This window comes from Echeneis naucrates, chromosome 11 (assembly GCF_900963305.1).
Source record: "Echeneis naucrates chromosome 11, fEcheNa1.1, whole genome shotgun sequence".
Classification (NCBI taxonomy): Eukaryota; Metazoa; Chordata; class Actinopteri; order Carangiformes; family Echeneidae; genus Echeneis; species Echeneis naucrates.
The window spans coordinates 7,248,130-7,265,217 of record NC_042521.1 but is presented as its reverse complement, the minus strand read 5'-3'; the positions used below and the strand labels follow the sequence as shown (position 1 = coordinate 7,265,217).

The window sequence follows — 17,088 nt, the reverse complement described above, 5'->3', positions numbered from 1 at the left end:
CAAATATTGAAGCTTTAGTACTTTAGCGCAGGAGTAGTGTGACAAATTACACTGAAACTAGTATGTTATAGAAAATTTCACACATTACGTGTGTGTGTGTGTGTGTTCCTCATGCTGAACTGTTGGAAAAGACATTGCTAACCAAGACCATAATTTCAGCATCTCCTCCCAGCCTGGATTTTCCTATCATTACCAACTTGTCATGGACTTGTACACCCATCAAACATCCCCTGACTGAATGTTTTGTTGTTGTTGTTGTTGTTGTTGAACTTATGTACATACTGAATGGGTGTGTCTGTAGAAGGGGTTGTTGGGAGGTTTGGTTGTTATGCAACCTGCTGCAGTGTGTGAGGTCAGGTGAGGAAGGAGTTGTGTGTGTGTGTGTGTGTGTGTGTGTGTGTGTGTGTGTGTGTGTGGATATCCTGAGTGCATCATGAATGTTAATGGAGACATGTGAGAGCACTGTAAAACTGAAAATGGAGAGAGAGGCCTGTCTAATTTTTCACACCCCCTCATCTGTCCTTCCTTACCCTCACCTCCTTCCTTTCCCATTCCTCTCCCTCCTCCTTTCCTCTCTCATTTAGTTTTCTTTCTCCATCTCTCCCTAAGAGGCTTGATTAGCACTGTTATGAATTCTGTTTGTGTGTGTGTACACGTGGCAAGCATTAGTATGTGCCGGGTGTGACAAAATGTGCCGTCTCCATGGGTCCAGTGGCCTGCTACACAAAAACACACACCCTTTGGAATTTAACTGGGAAATGGTATTGAACATCCATGCAGTCTGTTTTCGTCTCTCTTTATGAGGTGTGTTATTAGCCGAAGGCCCTTGTTGCTTGCTCGCCTCTTTCTTTTTTTTTTAAATCCACATATCTCTCATATCTTCTCTCTTTCTATCTCACACACACACACGCTCAAACAGGCTCAACGTGAAAACATTTCATCTCATAAAACACACTGTGTGCATCCTTCCACACACATTTTCTCTTTTGCCACAATGGTGTCTGGTCTTGCAAGCTTTTAAATTGTATCTCTTCAGCCGAAGGCGATAAAGGTGATTGGGATTTTATACTGGTTCTCACAGCGGCATCTCTTTACTGAAAATAATGACTCCGTATTTATAGCATATCAACATTACTTATTGTTTTAAAAGTCGAATAGGAGACTCTACTGAAACTGTTTACAGTTTATCTATGACTTTGATTGGTTGGTTGATTGATTGATTGATTGATTGATTGATTTATTTATTTATTTTCCAGCCATATGTGTACCAGCTCTTGTAGCGGTCTTCCTTGTCAGCATGAGCACATCCTGTATGTTTACCACTTCTCTCCTTGTTGTGTCACCACATTCATCTGCTGGCTACATTCAGCATGATTTGGACACACCTGATATGTTTAACTGGACTGTTGACTTCATGGATAACACACGGGACACACTTGTGTGACAGAATAAACACAATATTGCTTTGACTGCTAAATTGCTGTGACTCACTGGTCTTTTTCTCTGTTGTTTCCCCTCCCTGTCTCCTCTCACCACATTCCACGTTCATCACTCCTCTCCTGACCAATGGGAAACCTTCGAACGCCTCCTTACCCGCTGCTTGTCGTCCTTCTGGCGTTTTCCTCCAGATTGATCAGCCAATCGATGGGGATTTTCAGAGGAGCTCCGCCCACCGTCGCCACCTGCCCTCCACCTCCTCCCTCCTCCCCCCAAGCCCCCACCCACTCCGTCATCCAGCCCTCCATACACAAAATGACTCTGGAACTCACTGAATGGTCTTCTATATGGATTTTTACTGCTTATAATAGACAGTAAAAAAAAAAAAAAAAAAAAAAGAGGGAAAAACCTCAATGACAAAAAAGCCATAAACACACATTACACATACACACACACACACACACACACACACACACACACACCACACCCCAAACCGCACACCCACATACACACATTTGCACACATTAACAGGCATGTAAACACTGACATATCAACATACCAAATAAAGCTGGCAAGATCTCCGACATTTGACAAACACCCCCAAAGAAGCAAAAGCACCAACACACTCTTGGAATGTACCGTGAAATCTTCCTGTGAAAATTCAACTGCTTCCTTTACTTTTGGGATTTTCTACAAGAATTTGGAAAGCTCATTTTGTTTTTTTGTTTTTTTTTTCCCCACTCTTGGGGAGGAGAACAAGGCGGCAAGAAGAGGATTAAAACTTAAATTTGAAGCTGCAGTGTTTTTGGAAAAGTCAGGACAACTTGTTTAGTGGACAAATGATTGCTAATTGACTTTTTAGAAGGACCCAGTTTTAGATACGTATTATTACCTGACATACTTGGAGACAATTTGTCATTGCCTTTTTGTTTATTTTAGTGGTATCACCATTATCTGTAACAGCAGTTTTTTTTTTTTTTTTTTTTTGTTCAGTTAATAGTTGCATCTTGCAGCTTGTGAAGATTGTAATTAAGTTGCGTTCATCAAGTCAGTTTTAGTTTTTGTAGAAACTACAACTAATTTGGTGCCCATAAGGAAGTAGTATTGATTGTTCTTTGGTAGCAACAGGTGATTGTTTTCAGATTTGTCATTGTGCTAGAGGGGGTGTGCTTGTTTTCTTGTCGTGTGCATGCCCTCCACCATGCCTCCCCAGAACACAGAGGCTGACGCTATGCAGGTCGGATCTCTGGCAGGCGGGGTTAACGGCAAAAACTCCAGCTCGGATGAAGAGAAAGGAGGAGCAGCCGCAGAGACGGATGGATCGGGAGGAGGGGGAGGAGGAGGAGGAGGAGGAGGCGGTCGGGGTGGGGAGGAGTCAGCCAGCGAAGGATCGATAGAAGGCATTTCTGTGAAAAGATGGGTGATGCATGGGGCTGTGATGTTTGGCCGGGAGTTCTGCTATGCTATGGAGACGGCGCTGGTGACGCCCGTACTGCTACAGATCGGTAAGTCAAAAGTTCACAAATACACTTCAGCAGCCCACATTAATACATTTGTATAAACACACCCAATTGCACTACATTAAAAGAAAGACTTGTACAATTTAGCACATCAGTCTGAAAAGAATAAATTTCCCCTGTGAAAGAAAAGGCCAACCTACAAGGAAAAGGTTAAAAAAAAACAAAACACTTTTCTAGTTTAACTGACGAAATTAGAAATTAAAGCTAAAATGTTAGAGGACATTTAAGAATATTAAAGCTAAAATGTTAGAGCCACTATCCCATCTCCTGTTCACTTTGCTGCGACGACCTTCCACTGGACATATCAGGTGGTTGGCTTTCTTGAACCGTCGTTCGCACTGAATGTGTTGTCATTTCCACTCAGCATCATCTTTGACAGCCTTTGGGAATATGCCAAGTCTAGTTCTGTTTGGAGCCCATAGGGATTGCACAGGGGGTGTGAAGAGTGGAAAGGAGGAGAGGAAAAAGGGAACATGAGTGACAAGGGGAAGGAGAAAGGGGGAGATAATGGTCTAAAACAGCCACAATTTTATTTGCAACGCAAAGGCACCACCCCCACACTTAACTCCCTTTTCTCTCCAGAACACTCCTTCCACCTCAGTGACACTGTGTGATCTTTTAGGTTAAATAACCAGGGTGACATGAGTGTCAGGTCGCTCTGTGGCCACTGTGACTCCTGGCTGACTCAGGATGAGGCTCTGCAGGGAACCAGCCTTTGATACTGGCTTCCTGTTTTCTCTTATTTGAAAAGGATGATGCAAAAAAATTGGCCAAACTTTAAGCGTCATTCAGTGCCCAACTATCTAAGATGTTGCAGCAGCAGCAAAAGCCTTGCTAATCCTTAAAAGAACTTCGAAGGCTCTTCCTTTCTACCTTTATTACTGTAGCCATATATCAGGCTTTTCTCCTGCGGTATCCCACCAGTGGGGGTTCTGTGTGCTTCTTTCTAGATCTGATTTAGCTGTCCTGACCTATTTGTTTTTTTACATCAGGGTATGTCTGAGCCCCGCTTAGTAGATTTTGGAACTGCTGGGAGGTACAACTGCAACGGATTAATCAGATGAAAAAAATAAACCAAAGCAGACCGACTGGTGATTCGCTGGGATTCATCACTAATGTGGAGACTTAATCCTGTCCTGTCAGTCTTTTTGTGTCAGGCTAATTGACTGTCTATAATTTTGACCTTTAACACTCATCATCAGTAGAAAGGATTGCCTTCTAAATGAATCATGAAGTAGATTATACTCAGTGGGGCCCAGATCTCAAACACCATGTACCTGTCAAGCAGAACGACTGTGCCTGAAAGTGGGAAAGATTCATTAGATCTGTTCAGATTGTAGCGATTGTTAAGTATCTTCGACCATATGGTGCGTGAACAGTTTGTAAAGCAACAAGCTGACCACTTCAGGCTGTAAACAAGAAAACACTGATGTGACACCATCATTTAGTTTGATTTGTTTAGATGGAAGTTATACTGAAACAAACTATGAGGAGAAAATAGTTATTGTAGCCAAACCCAGAGTATTTGTCTCACCACCACCACTTTCCTCTAGCCTGACCAACTTCTTTCCAATGATGGATTTTATAAAGATTGGGCACTGAACTGACTCCCCCCCCACCGCCCAAACTCTTTGCCATGCCCCATGCATGCTGGAGACAGACTGTAGCTCCTGGAATTAACTGGTAAGCTGGCTGGCTGGCTTGTCCTAAGTGAAACTATTGTGTGCGTAACACTGGGGTCAGAGAAAGAGAGAGAGAGAGTGTGTGTGTCTGTTGTGTGTGCTCAGCAGACATGATGTGGTCAAGGAGCCCATATTTACACAACCCAGAGAAAGGATAAGGAACTGTTACCTTACAAGGTCTGCTGTGGGGAACATGCAAGAGCTCTTCACAGTTGTGTCTCTGAGCTGCTGGCAGTCGTCAGTCATAAGAATACCGGCTCCTCTAAAGGCAGGGACACGCTGAACAATAGTCATGGCTGATTTTAGTGACATTTTTAAGACCAGAATTGGACTAAGTTAGACGCAGTCTGTGAAAGGAGAGCGATAAACTCATACACTTCCTTATACATAATTTCTTCCAAATTCAGCACCATTGCTATATATTTTATTGCTTTTTTTGCATTATAAACGATCAAAATACCTATTTAAGGTTTGTCCTGTCTTCATTTAGTCTGGATTTTGATCACGTTTGCTATAAATTTCCAAAAATTCAATTAGTTGTAATGTCGTTCAAAGGGGGAGAAATCACAGGGGCATAACTAAAGAACCAATTGTAATCAAACCCTCCACGTAGAGCAGACCCTGAGGTTCAATGTGCATCATGAAGAGGTGTAGAATGAGCTCTAAAAATGTGCTATGTTATAAATATGCCATGAAAACTGATCTAACTTTAGCAGTCAGCCACAATAAGATGATAAATAACAGCTTCCAGGGCATTTGATGTGTGATCCCATCTGAAGTTACCACACAAGCAGCTTGGGGTCATTTTGTAAAGATTTGACTCCCTCTTCTGCAGCTTTGTTTCACTCTGTCTGTCCTCTAGATGTACTGTTTGACTTGAATGAAAGTCAGCCTCAGTAAGACCATCAACTAATGACTTAATGCAGCTAACAGTGAGATAAACATGAGCGTGAGATTGAGTCAGTGATAGAAACAGGATTAAGAGAGATGAGTGAATCGGGTGGCAGAAGAAGTCCTTTTGAAAGGACAGAATGGAGAAAGGATGAGGTGGTGAGTGCAGATGGCATGTCGTGCAATTCTTTTTGGTTTGGGACATGCATGGTGCGTTGCATAACAAGCTTTCTCAGAACTGAGCTCTATGTGCTTCATATCAACAGCAGGAAGAGCTCGGTTGCCTCTGAAAGGGCATGCACTAGTCTGAGATTAGGGATTGCATCAAATACAGAATTAATTAATACATTTGTCCATTTTTGTTGTTTAACACCACTGATTAAGCCATTCTCCTCATACTTTAGTGAGAAAAGAGAAAAAAATCTTTACCCTTTTCTTTAATCTAGCGTTGCAACTTCCATCCATCCGTTATCTATACCGCTTATCCATCATGGTAGCAGGTGGCTGGACCCAATCCCAGCTGATTGGATGCAGTGGGATACATTGTGGACAGGTCTCTAGTCTTATCACAGAGCCCACAGAGACACAAACAACCATTCACACTCACACCTAAGCCTGTGGGCAGTTTAGAGTCGTGGATTAATTTAAAACCAGCATGTGGAGGCCAGAGCATCCAGAGGGAACCCTCACAGGAGCGTGTAAACTGCAAGCACAAGACCCTGAACCTTTTTGCTGTGAAGTGACAGCTCTAACTGCACCATTCTTGCATAAGATATTTTTTTTTCTATTTCATGGGAATGAAAAATGTTGAAATATTCCATTAGTTTAAAGACTTTCAATTCTCAATAATGCGTGAAGATTACAGCTGATTTAAAAAAAAATAATAATGTTTGCTGAGTTGGTGACATTTTTCAGATCAGTTTAAGATTGAAGTTAAAAGTTCTGTTTGGACTTTGATCATAATTATTTGGCAAAGGTTTGCATCTAACCATATTACCCTGTTTGGGTATTTGGAGTATAATCTGAAGGTGACACAAAGGTTGCTTTTTCACCATTTGTCTTGTGATTCTTAATCTTTTTATTGGCTTGCTCGACTCGAACTGCAGTAGCTGGGCATGCAAAAGCAGCAGCTGTGCCACCAATGTGGTGCCCAAAACAGTCCGAGGCTGGCAACTCTGTGACATTGTTATCCTTCTTTGGAGGCCCTCTTGGTTTTAGTTAAGAAGATTACTACAATCCAACAGGAAATGTTCTTCTAGCCATTCAGGTTCTGTGTCTGAAAGCCTCAGCTCACTTTATTAGTGCCCGCACTTTATTTGCTTTCCTTGGCTGAGTTTCCCACTGCTCTGAAACACCACACAGCCTTAAGGTTTGCATGCCACAACTGAACAGGTTCATTTGAAAAACATACAGAGGTGAAAGTGCACACCACTGTCATTGTTGTGACCCACACATCCATGCCAGGGACATGACTGCGCACAAATTGGTCTGTGATTTCATCTGCTCTTTGCTAAGATAAAAATAAATAAATCACACTATTAAATGAAGAATGCCATGTGGAGTGAATCAGCTTGAGCTTGCATTGTTTACGCTCGCAGGCCAGGTGACCTAAAGCACTAAGTGATCCCATCATGCTAGTTGCTCTAATCTGGTGGATGACCTTGCAGATAGAGTACTACAGGGTTATATAAATGACCGGCTGGATGTCACACAGTGACTAATCACCATAATCTGACTCACTCATTCATGGGACACACTAGGACAGAGTCGGTAGACGAAATGTGTTTTGAAATTGTTCTGTGGCAAGCAGAAGAAATGGACATTTATCAAAGGGATATGAAATATTTTGGAAGGACAGAAGGGAGAATAAGTGAGAAATTGGACCTACTGGCGATGTGAATTGTGCTCTTGCCAGTCTGCAACAGCTTTTAACCACAATCGTCAGTCTTCAGTTAGCTTTTTACACTCATAACTCCTCAGAGGGAGTGACAGTGCGAGACACACAACAGTGTACTCGGTTATTTAAAGCCGCCTTATTTATAGCGCTTTATGTAATCACTGCAGTAACTTTATTCACTTAATGTTGCCACTGTACACAAATGGAGACACAAAGGAGTTTTAGAGAGGGTCATGTGCTAGTGTCACCAGCGTTACGGGGCGGGGTCATGGGTGTAATGCTGCTGCAATGAGGGACAAGACAAACAGCAACTCTAGCATCCAGTGAGCTATGCCTGTCATTCCCAAAATGTTGCCTGTGGATCGTGAGTGGCACAGGTAATAAATAACCCCCCGCAAACACACAAGTGCATGTGTCTGCTTGTGTTTTGTGATGCAGAGTCAGCAATTACTTAAGTCTTTGGGACAAAGCATATGGGTGTGCATATTTTTTTCACACAACAGGCGATAAGCTAGGTATGTGAGTGCTATTAGTGTAAGATATGTGAAGAATGCTGAACTGAACGTGTGACAGTGTGTATTTGGTTGTCAGCACATTGTCCCCTCCCCCAGCCTCTGCCCCTCTAGAGAGGTGAGGTCCTCCACAACAAACCACCACCAATGCTCCCAGGTGATGACGAGGCACAAAGAAACATCAGGGGAAGCAAGGGCCAAAGCTTATTTTCTCTACTGTTGGATACTGTTTTAACTACTACAGTACGCTGACGCTCCGCCTCCAGCTTGTCCAGAACAGCACAGCCAGTAACCTGCAAGCTCAGCACAGCAATAGCAAGCTGTACACTGAGATAGCAAAGGTTTTGCTTTATCAAATAAGAGTGTCACTCAGAATCAAAAATAAAATCATAAATCATAACCAAACCCTGACACTTCCATTAAAGAAAGCATTTTCTGTTATTGATCTAATTACAACTTTCGTCAAATGTATTTGTGAGCATGAAGAATCTCACTGGCTTGACAGGAAATCATTTTCTGTTACAACATTACTATTATTTCTTAAATGAAAACTACACAGTGAGTTGGCTTGTTGTACCTTACCAAACTAACTCAGTCAGTCAAAGAAAATCTATAAAATCCAGCAGCATAACACAAACATAGACACGCACAACAGGCCTAATAGCAGCGAGCCAGTGCTCCAGTAACGGCTGACCTCAGGGTTATTTTGTATATGTGTGTGTATTTAAAAGGGGAGTATAAAAACATCTGCTCCCTGTCACTGATGACTATGTGACTATGAATGTGTATGGTGGAAGTGTAGAGAGTAGATGGATGAATACTTGTGGATTCATTCCTTGGTTGTCGGGATAAAAGGTGACAGTGGGAGATATTCGGGGCCAAAAGTAATAATGTTAGTCACAATGCTTCACCCACACAGTTATCAAGATCTCCTTTTGCATGGATGACTTCAGAAAAAAAAAACAAACAAACAACGCAGAACACTCTGAGTTTTAAAAGCATAACTTCAAGCAGATGAACCGCAACTGCCTACACTATGATGTAAAATTTTAGGGCAGAGCAGAAAGTCAATTCAGGTTATTCTGCCTGAACTTGATTTTTCAACCAAGTTTTGTGTGAAACCCACAAGTTTGTTAGGATTTTTACTGACATGTATTTCATTTATTATTTACTTATTTATCCTGATGATTGAGAAGGTGTTTGGCAAGATGCATTTCATTGCATTGACTGTACACTGTACATCCTAAACACTAATGTATACAAGGAATAAACAATTAATGGATTGATTGAACATGTTGACGGATAAAGAAATAAAGAACTACTACAAAAGTTAGCTCTAGTGTAAAATAAATAAATAAATAAATAAGACAAAGTGCTGTAAGCTAGCATCTTGTTTTAATCGCCAAACTAGTTTTGGTCACATGAAATCATTTTATTTCTTTATTTACTTTTATTTGTTTCACCCAGTACTGTTAAATACTAACGTTTGGTTATGTCTTCTAAGTTTGACTTTGAAACACAGTGGAGATACTAATGTCGCCGCCTTGTTAACTTTTAACAGAAACCATAAATGATAAAAGTTGATCCATTATTTCTTTAGTTGTAATAGCTGAACTTTTAAACTTGCGTGTTTGCACACAAATGAATAATGAGAAGTGACATTTTGATTTGACACCTGAATGCACCATGACATACTGTACTTGTGATTACATAAGATTACTGACTGATTGCTGCTGATTGGCTTTATTGATCACTTCTTTGGTATTTAAATGGCAGTCACTGATGCTGCTGTGAGCCTCCTGACTGTGTGTGTGTGTGTGTGTGTGTGTGTGTGTGTGAGAGAGAGAGAGATTAGTCAGTCGCAGACAGAAAGCCACCTTCCTGCTGTTAGTTTGCCACATCTTTAGATCTGAATGCCTGATATTTCAGTCTGGCATTGAAATGAGTAGTCCTAGATTTACACAATAAATAGATTTAAATGAGAATGTGCTGTCAGATTTCACACTTTTAAACTTGTTTCTCAAAATAAATCTCTCCCTGTCCCTCCCCCAGTAGAAGGTCAGTTTACTGCAGTGGTGTTACATAACTCTGCTGACTAGAAGCAGCTGTGTGTGTGTGTGTGTGTTAGTTCATACATACATGCAGGTTTCATACAATATTAAGGCCACCTTTTACACAGAGAGGAACAGTTGATGTTTTTTTTATTTTTGTGCCTATTCAAACAGAAGTCTATCTCGTATGTATTTCATATGGAGTGCGCTGAATGGGCAACTCTAAAACCAGTTTCCTCAGTATACGACAGGACAGGAAAGGACAGGATATATACGTGTGCGCATACATGTGAGAAGGAAAGCCCATCATCTGTGTCCTCATGATGTTAAACGTCTGAGGATTCATACACACTGAAGTTTAGTTCTTATTCAAAGCGTTAATTTCCTTGTATGTGTAAAATCAAGTCAGGAATTATTCTTCTCTTTTACAAATTTGTCGACATGGTTTGCTGCTGCTGTTGCATTATTTGCTGGTCAGCTTTGCAGACAACTTTACATCACCCAAGTATTTCACACAACGAGGCACTTTGTTAATGATGACCTTGGCTGTGTAGCTTGTGTGCCATGTGTCTGCGTACTGGACTGTGTGTGTGTGTGTGTGTGTGTGTGTGCGCGCACGCACGCACGTTTTTTATGTGATTGATGTTCACACCATCTCGCTGCTGGGAAGCATCGTGACTCACTCCTCCTTTCTTTCCTACTCACTGTCTCCATCCATATCTGCTCACTTCATTGTCCTCGTAAGCATTAATGCGGTTAGCAGGTGGCACAAGCTGCTATTTATTTATTTATTTATTTTATTTGCTGATATCTGTGCAGTATTTTAGTCAAAATGTCTCAGAAATATCTACAGGATGTTCTGTGTTTGTGAAAAAGCTGTTAGCTCCACAATTTGCTGTACCCATAAAACGTTTGTACCTCCCATGAACTGGAACTAATTTTACCTAAATGATGTACTGTGGATAAATGAAGATTTGTTTACTTTAAACGAACATTATGGGGCGAAAGATTGACTTCATGAGATTTGAACGCAGGGTTTTACACACAAATGGGATAAAGGGATTATAAAATGCCAACTACATTCAAAGATCTTGTGAGCACATTTGTGTGCCACAGTGTCTCTAGTCAGTGTGGCGTTGACTAGATTGAATTAGATTCGGTCAGTAACTTTTTACACAAGGTCTATAATCAATAAGTTGAAAAATATTAGAACCAGTTAAATGGGATGACAGCACGGATGGGCAGCTGCTGACCTTATAAACAGAACTATAGAGGCCTGTTTTTGTGCTAATCTGAAGCAGAGATCTTCAGAAGTTGTTTTTCTCATGAGGTCTTAATCCATTATGTGTTTGAATCACTGGCAAGCAAGGCTGGTCAGTGACTATGACTTTTTAATAGTGAACAAAGGAGGAAGGGAAATACTGCAAGTCCACTTAAATCAGAACACTTTTTAAAACGCCGTCTCTTGAATCCTTTTGAAATGTAAGAATTCTTCTCGACAAACACCCTGAAATTTTGCTGACTGAAACAAATGTTAAACAGCATTGGAAATCAATACCTTGGATTTAATTGCTGTCCCAAACACCTGCCCCAGTATTGCTTTCTTTTCTGTGGCACGACACCTGCTTGTTTACTTTTGTTTTGGATGATAGATTTTCTCTTTACACCCAAGTGAAATGCAGAAGTGCTCTGCAGTTACACAGAAATCAGTCTGTATATGCTAAGGAAACTCTGTAGTGCACAGTGTTGGAAAAAGACGCTTATCAATAATAAAGTATCGCTGTTAATATTTTAAATCTGCTCCCAAAGACCATCTGTCACTAAGCGCTCTCTTTTCCTTTTCTTTCCTTTCTTTTTTCCTCTCTGAATAATACACCTGACTCAGTTCATATGTTTTGCTTATTTAAAAACACCTGCTTCCTCCTCTCCTTTCCTCTTGCTCCCTGTCTCTCATTCTCTTGCTCTCACCCTCCTTCCTTCCTGCCCACTTTCTCCCTTTGTGACCTCTGCCCCACTCTCACTTTCGCACCATTTCTCTGGCTCTTTTCGGGGACGCTTGTCATTTTTCTTGCGCTTTTCTCACGCCAGCCCAGGATATGAAAAGATTGTTTTGTGTTTATGGGAGAATGGGAACAGGAGTGATGGGAACAGAAGAAAGAAAGAAAGAGAGGAGAGGAGGAGAGGATGGAGTTGGTCTGATGGGATGAGGTCAGTTTATGACTGATAAAGGGATTGGAATTCAATTTGTCTACAGAGAGATGCTCACTTTGAGTGAATTGTGTGAGAGGAGAAGCAAAGATGGGCTGGAAAGATGCAGACATGAGGATAAGTTGCTGAGTTGGAAAACAAGAAACAAGATTAGAACCAATTGTGTGCGAGACATCGATCATCTCTCGATGGCCTTCACTCATTTCTACCTGTTCCTGCAGATTTTATATAAGACCTCACCAATGCTTTTCTTAAAAACAGCAGGACACTAAAGTTCACCAAATGTCACTCAAATGGGAGCAAATGGAACAAGCTACTTTTAGCGGCGGGTGAATGCAGAGTGACTTGGCGGCAGGATGGAGTGGGACCACATTCATTGTAATAAATACACGTCACCCAGTGCACTGATGTGACTTAATGATGTTTTAATAGCTTTTAGAAAACAATGGAGTTTTGTGGAACTGACTAAATCAGTCTTTGGATACACACAATATTGTTTGCCAGTGAATTTGTTTAATTATTGATTTTAATCTTTTCAGAGAAATATATTTTACAGTAAGTAAAACAATTGGGAGAAGAAAAAAAGAAAAGTAATGTTTTGATTTGTTTATTGAGTCATAATTCCATTATCCTTTATTGCTGGGTAGACTGAATCATCGTCTCCTATTGTGGTTGCAACAATATGTAACCAGAAGCAAAATTTGCACATCTCAGCAGTTAAACCGGTTCCAAATTCTTTCTGTTGAAAAATCAGACATGTCATCAGACCTGATGTAGATTAAATATATATACTCTCCAGCAGCTCACCAGATATTTTCACTATGATGTAATATGTTGTGAACTTGTTTCCTGCAGCAGCATAATTAATCATCATTACAGCTGTAAAACTGCCAGACAGAGAGATGTACAGCAGATAGATACATATTTAATTAAAAGTCTGTGGTTATGTGGAAGATCGATAATATTGAAGATGAGGGAAAAGAGAGCATTCAACATTATACTGTTGGTCGTGTGATTCTACAAAAGGAGCTGTTCTTCAATGAAGATCTCAAACAATCAAACAACTGGAGCCAGAGAGTTTTACTGCCGGTGAAGGGGCGACATAGAGAGACGCACAGTCTACTTAGAGGTTGCGATGAATGGGCAGTCTGTGCTTCCCCAGCGTCACACATTGAGCTCCATTTTTAGCATGTGTGTGTTTGTGTGAGTGTGCGTGGAGGAAGTGTGCGTAGTAAAAATTAGAATTTAGAAGTTGGATTGAACAGACTGTACTTTTTTTTTTCTTTCCCACGATCCATCAACATTGCTCATTGCAGTCTGACAGCCTGAACATGTTCGAACACTCTGTGCTGCTCTCTCAGTCTCTGTCCTCCATGTTTCTTCGTCCTCCTCCTCTCACCTTGTCCTCTCTCTATCCCTGCCCTTTTTTTAGATTTCTTTGATCTTAATCCTTTCTCACACTCCTTTGCTCTTTCAGTTTTTCCCTTACTGAACTCTTTTTCTCTCTTTCCTAAATACTTCCTGCGTCCCTATTCTCTCAGTATTGTTCCCTTGGTATGTGTGTGTTTGGACATACAGCACAAGGACTGTGTGGGAACTCAGCTGTGTGTGTATGCATGTCTTTTTTTTTTTTTTTTTTTGACAGGTGTGTGTGTGGGAACAGAGACATGTCTTTATTAAATAGGTGGAGACTGTGTTTTGCTGTATCATTTTTGTGTGTGTGTAAAAAGGAACTGTTTACTCGAAACTGTTTTCCTGTTTTGATGTTGACAAACGTACAGACAGACAGATTCCTATCTGCCGCCTTGTCTCCAACTTTATGGCCATGCCTCTGTTTTTACAGGTATTGTGTATGTGCCTTTTGGATGTTTGTGCATACCCTGTCTTTTCAGTGTACAAATGCATACTTATGTGTTTAGGGGTGTGTGTGTGTGTGTGTTTCTGTAGGAGAGAGGCAGGAAAAAAATAATAAATGTGAGACAGATGTAGAGAAACAAAGCTTTCTTTAGTCCCAACAAAACCCACAACAGGAAGCCATGTTTGAATGTCACAGTAATATTAGGAACCAGGAAGTAAAGGTGATGGAGTCACCGTGGTGACAGGGTTCCCAAGACCTGGTCACCACGGTGACAAAGAGTCAACCCTGTTTATGAGAAACACAACAGGAAGATGGCCTGTCAAGTTTGGAGCGAAGGTATAGTGGAGGTATAGGACAGTTCAGTCAGTGTTTGGGATTTACTTTATAATTAATCAGTAGAAGCAATCTATTAAATAAATATATATATTTTTTATTACCAATCAACATTTCTTAATGACTTGTGTATTAATTTGTTGTTTTTGTAATGAGATGTTGCTTTACCTTGGCAACCTTCACTGCTCCTTTCAGACTTTTTTTTAAATGATTCATTCAGCAGCTACAACAGTTATGATATCAAAGTCTTATTCCAGACCATTCATGAGCCTTGAGTGCAGGTGAATTTAAAAACTGCTGATCATTGTTAGTTTGTCCCTAAAACCACCTGAGATTTATTCAGTCTGCTGTCAGACCATTAGTAAAAGTTTTAGACAAGTGAAACTTCGTTAAGATTTAGCTAACTTGCTGCAGCCTGTCGCCACATCACAGTGAGAGGTATTATAAATTATAATCCTTTTTATTTTATTTATTTATTTATTTTTTTGTATAAAGCTACTTTGCACTTACGAAAACACTGATCAGGCCAAAACTGTCCCTTTAGAGTCAGTCTCATGTTTCTAAAGCAATCTAGCCCTCTTTTGTGTGTGTGTGTGTGTGTGTGTGTGTGTGTGATATTTTAATGGAAGTCCAATGTGCTTCCATAAAACAATCACTTGATCAGCCGTGAAAATTACTCCTTAATTTCTACCCTTGACTGATGATTGAAGGCCAAACTATTAAAAAGCTATCTCATAATAATAAAATAAACATTCAGGTCCTTTTGATTCTTTTGGAAATGAAATTTGAGAACCTTCTCAGTGACTCATGTTGTCGGCTACACTGGGGTGTCACACATCATTTAAACAGTGAAAATTATGTAATTCACTTTCTGGCTCAAAGACCACAGACCACAGCTCTTCCCACTGAGGAACACGATCAACAGCAGTGAAAACATTACATATATAGATAATAACACTAAATAATTCATAACAAGAAGCAGCTAGGTTTTCACATGATGGCAGCGTTTTACAACAACAACCCCTCCCAACAAACCTCCAAACTTCCAAAAAATCACAAATGCTAAGAGCAGCTTCCTCAATGCGAAACCCAAGGAGACAGAAATGTGTTGAATCATGCACAATATTGCTGAATTTCCCGACCTAACGAGCTTTCTGCCTGCCGCTTTTGGCTGAGAACCAGCCAAAGTCTGATACTGGATCTGCTGTTTCAGAACTATCCAGACAAACTGGGCTGCACCTCAGGCGATTCAGTGACTACACTGACAAATGCTGTTGATGGATCTGAACACTTTTCACACAAGGGTTAGTATTGATGTTGGTGTCATCAAAGATATTTGTTTCAGTCAAATTGCATTTTGAATTTCCAAGAGTCTAAAGTCTATTTAATTCAATGCCTTCAGCTCTGCAGATTTCGCTCTTTATAAATTATTATCATCTTGCTTGAATAAATGTAACTCATTTCTAGCATTGCTTTGAGATATATATATACATGTTTGCATTATACGCCAAGGAAAAACACACACACACAGCTTATGTCGCCAATTCCTAGCAGTAAGGTTAGTCAATCAGATGATCAAAGAGAAAGACACAAACTTTCAGCCGTTACGCAGCAGGTCTGGACGAACACGATATGCTGCTTTAAGCTGCATGTTAGTGGAGGCCCTGCCCAGAATTGCCTGTAGTGCTGACTAGTATAATGATCTTAATTCTCCAGGTTTAGATGCATCTGAACCGTTGATGTTTGTAAACCTCAATGATAGAGTCCTCTAAAATTTAAGCAAAGCTATTGCTCATTATTTTGGCCAACTGAAGCTTGCATGACTTTAAAGTTCAGAGGCATTAAAAAGGATAGGGAGGAAACATTTTCAGTGTTTGTCTCCTGTCTCTTTAATCAAATGACTATGAAGCAGCCAAATGCTAAATTATTTACTTTCACTCGGGAAGATTACATAACAGTTTGACAAAGTTACGATGATGAAGTTCTGATTGAATTATCTGTGATTCAGCAGACTTCATTTGGCTGATGGACTGTCTGCCTCCTTCTTTTCCTCCTCCACTTCTTCCTCTTCGTCCTCTTCCTCTGAGACGCTCTCTAAGCGAGTCTTAAGAGATTAAATCTGATGTGCTTTTGTTATTTTTGCATCAGTTTTTGCGTAAGTTAATTTTATTCATGTGTATTCATTGACATTTTGCTTCTGTGTATAACAAGTAATGAGTAACAAGTAATAACAAGACAGATTGGATGAGCCACTTTTTACTCTCCCACTTGCTTTTTGTAACAAACAGCTATTGCCCTTCAAAGGTTCAGTGACAGAATTAAACTTTTATTGAATATATTTGATCAAATCTGAATTGTTTTTAGGATCTAAACCAAGTCTGCTTTGATATTTTTTACTGCCTTTGGTATGAAACTGTGCAGTCAAAAAAGCTGAATATCTTCATTATATGAATTAGAGTTTTTACAGTTCTTGGGTATTTGGGCATTAAAAAAGTAAGGTTAAAACTACTACTAACTTCAGTCATCATCTCAGGTACCCATAAATATATATTGCAAAGACGTGGCTCTATCTCTGGACAGACACTTTTATGAAGTGCCATCAGGAGTTAATTAAGATCCGCTTTTGTCAGTGATGAAGTGTGTGTGTGTGTGTGTGTGTGTGTGTGTGTGCGTGTGCGTGTGTGATTAGTTTACAAGCC

At 40.3% G+C, this 17,088-nt stretch overlaps 1 protein-coding gene across 3 annotated transcripts in view; it reads left to right on the top strand.

Annotated features, from left to right (window-relative positions):
• Positions 1–17,088, top strand: part of slc45a4a (solute carrier family 45 member 4a) — a 41,891-nt gene that overhangs the window by 13,469 nt on the left and 11,334 nt on the right. For 2 of the 3 annotated variants that reach the window (XM_029514158.1, XM_029514157.1), the window contains exon 3: positions 1,629–2,942. In XM_029514158.1, coding sequence (XP_029370018.1) covers positions 2,627–2,942 — 316 coding nt within the window. In that variant the 5' untranslated portion in view covers positions 1,629–2,626. Of the gene's footprint in view, positions 1–1,628; positions 2,943–17,088 lie in introns of those variants that run through there. The other variant, XM_029514159.1, reaches the window with a different exon arrangement.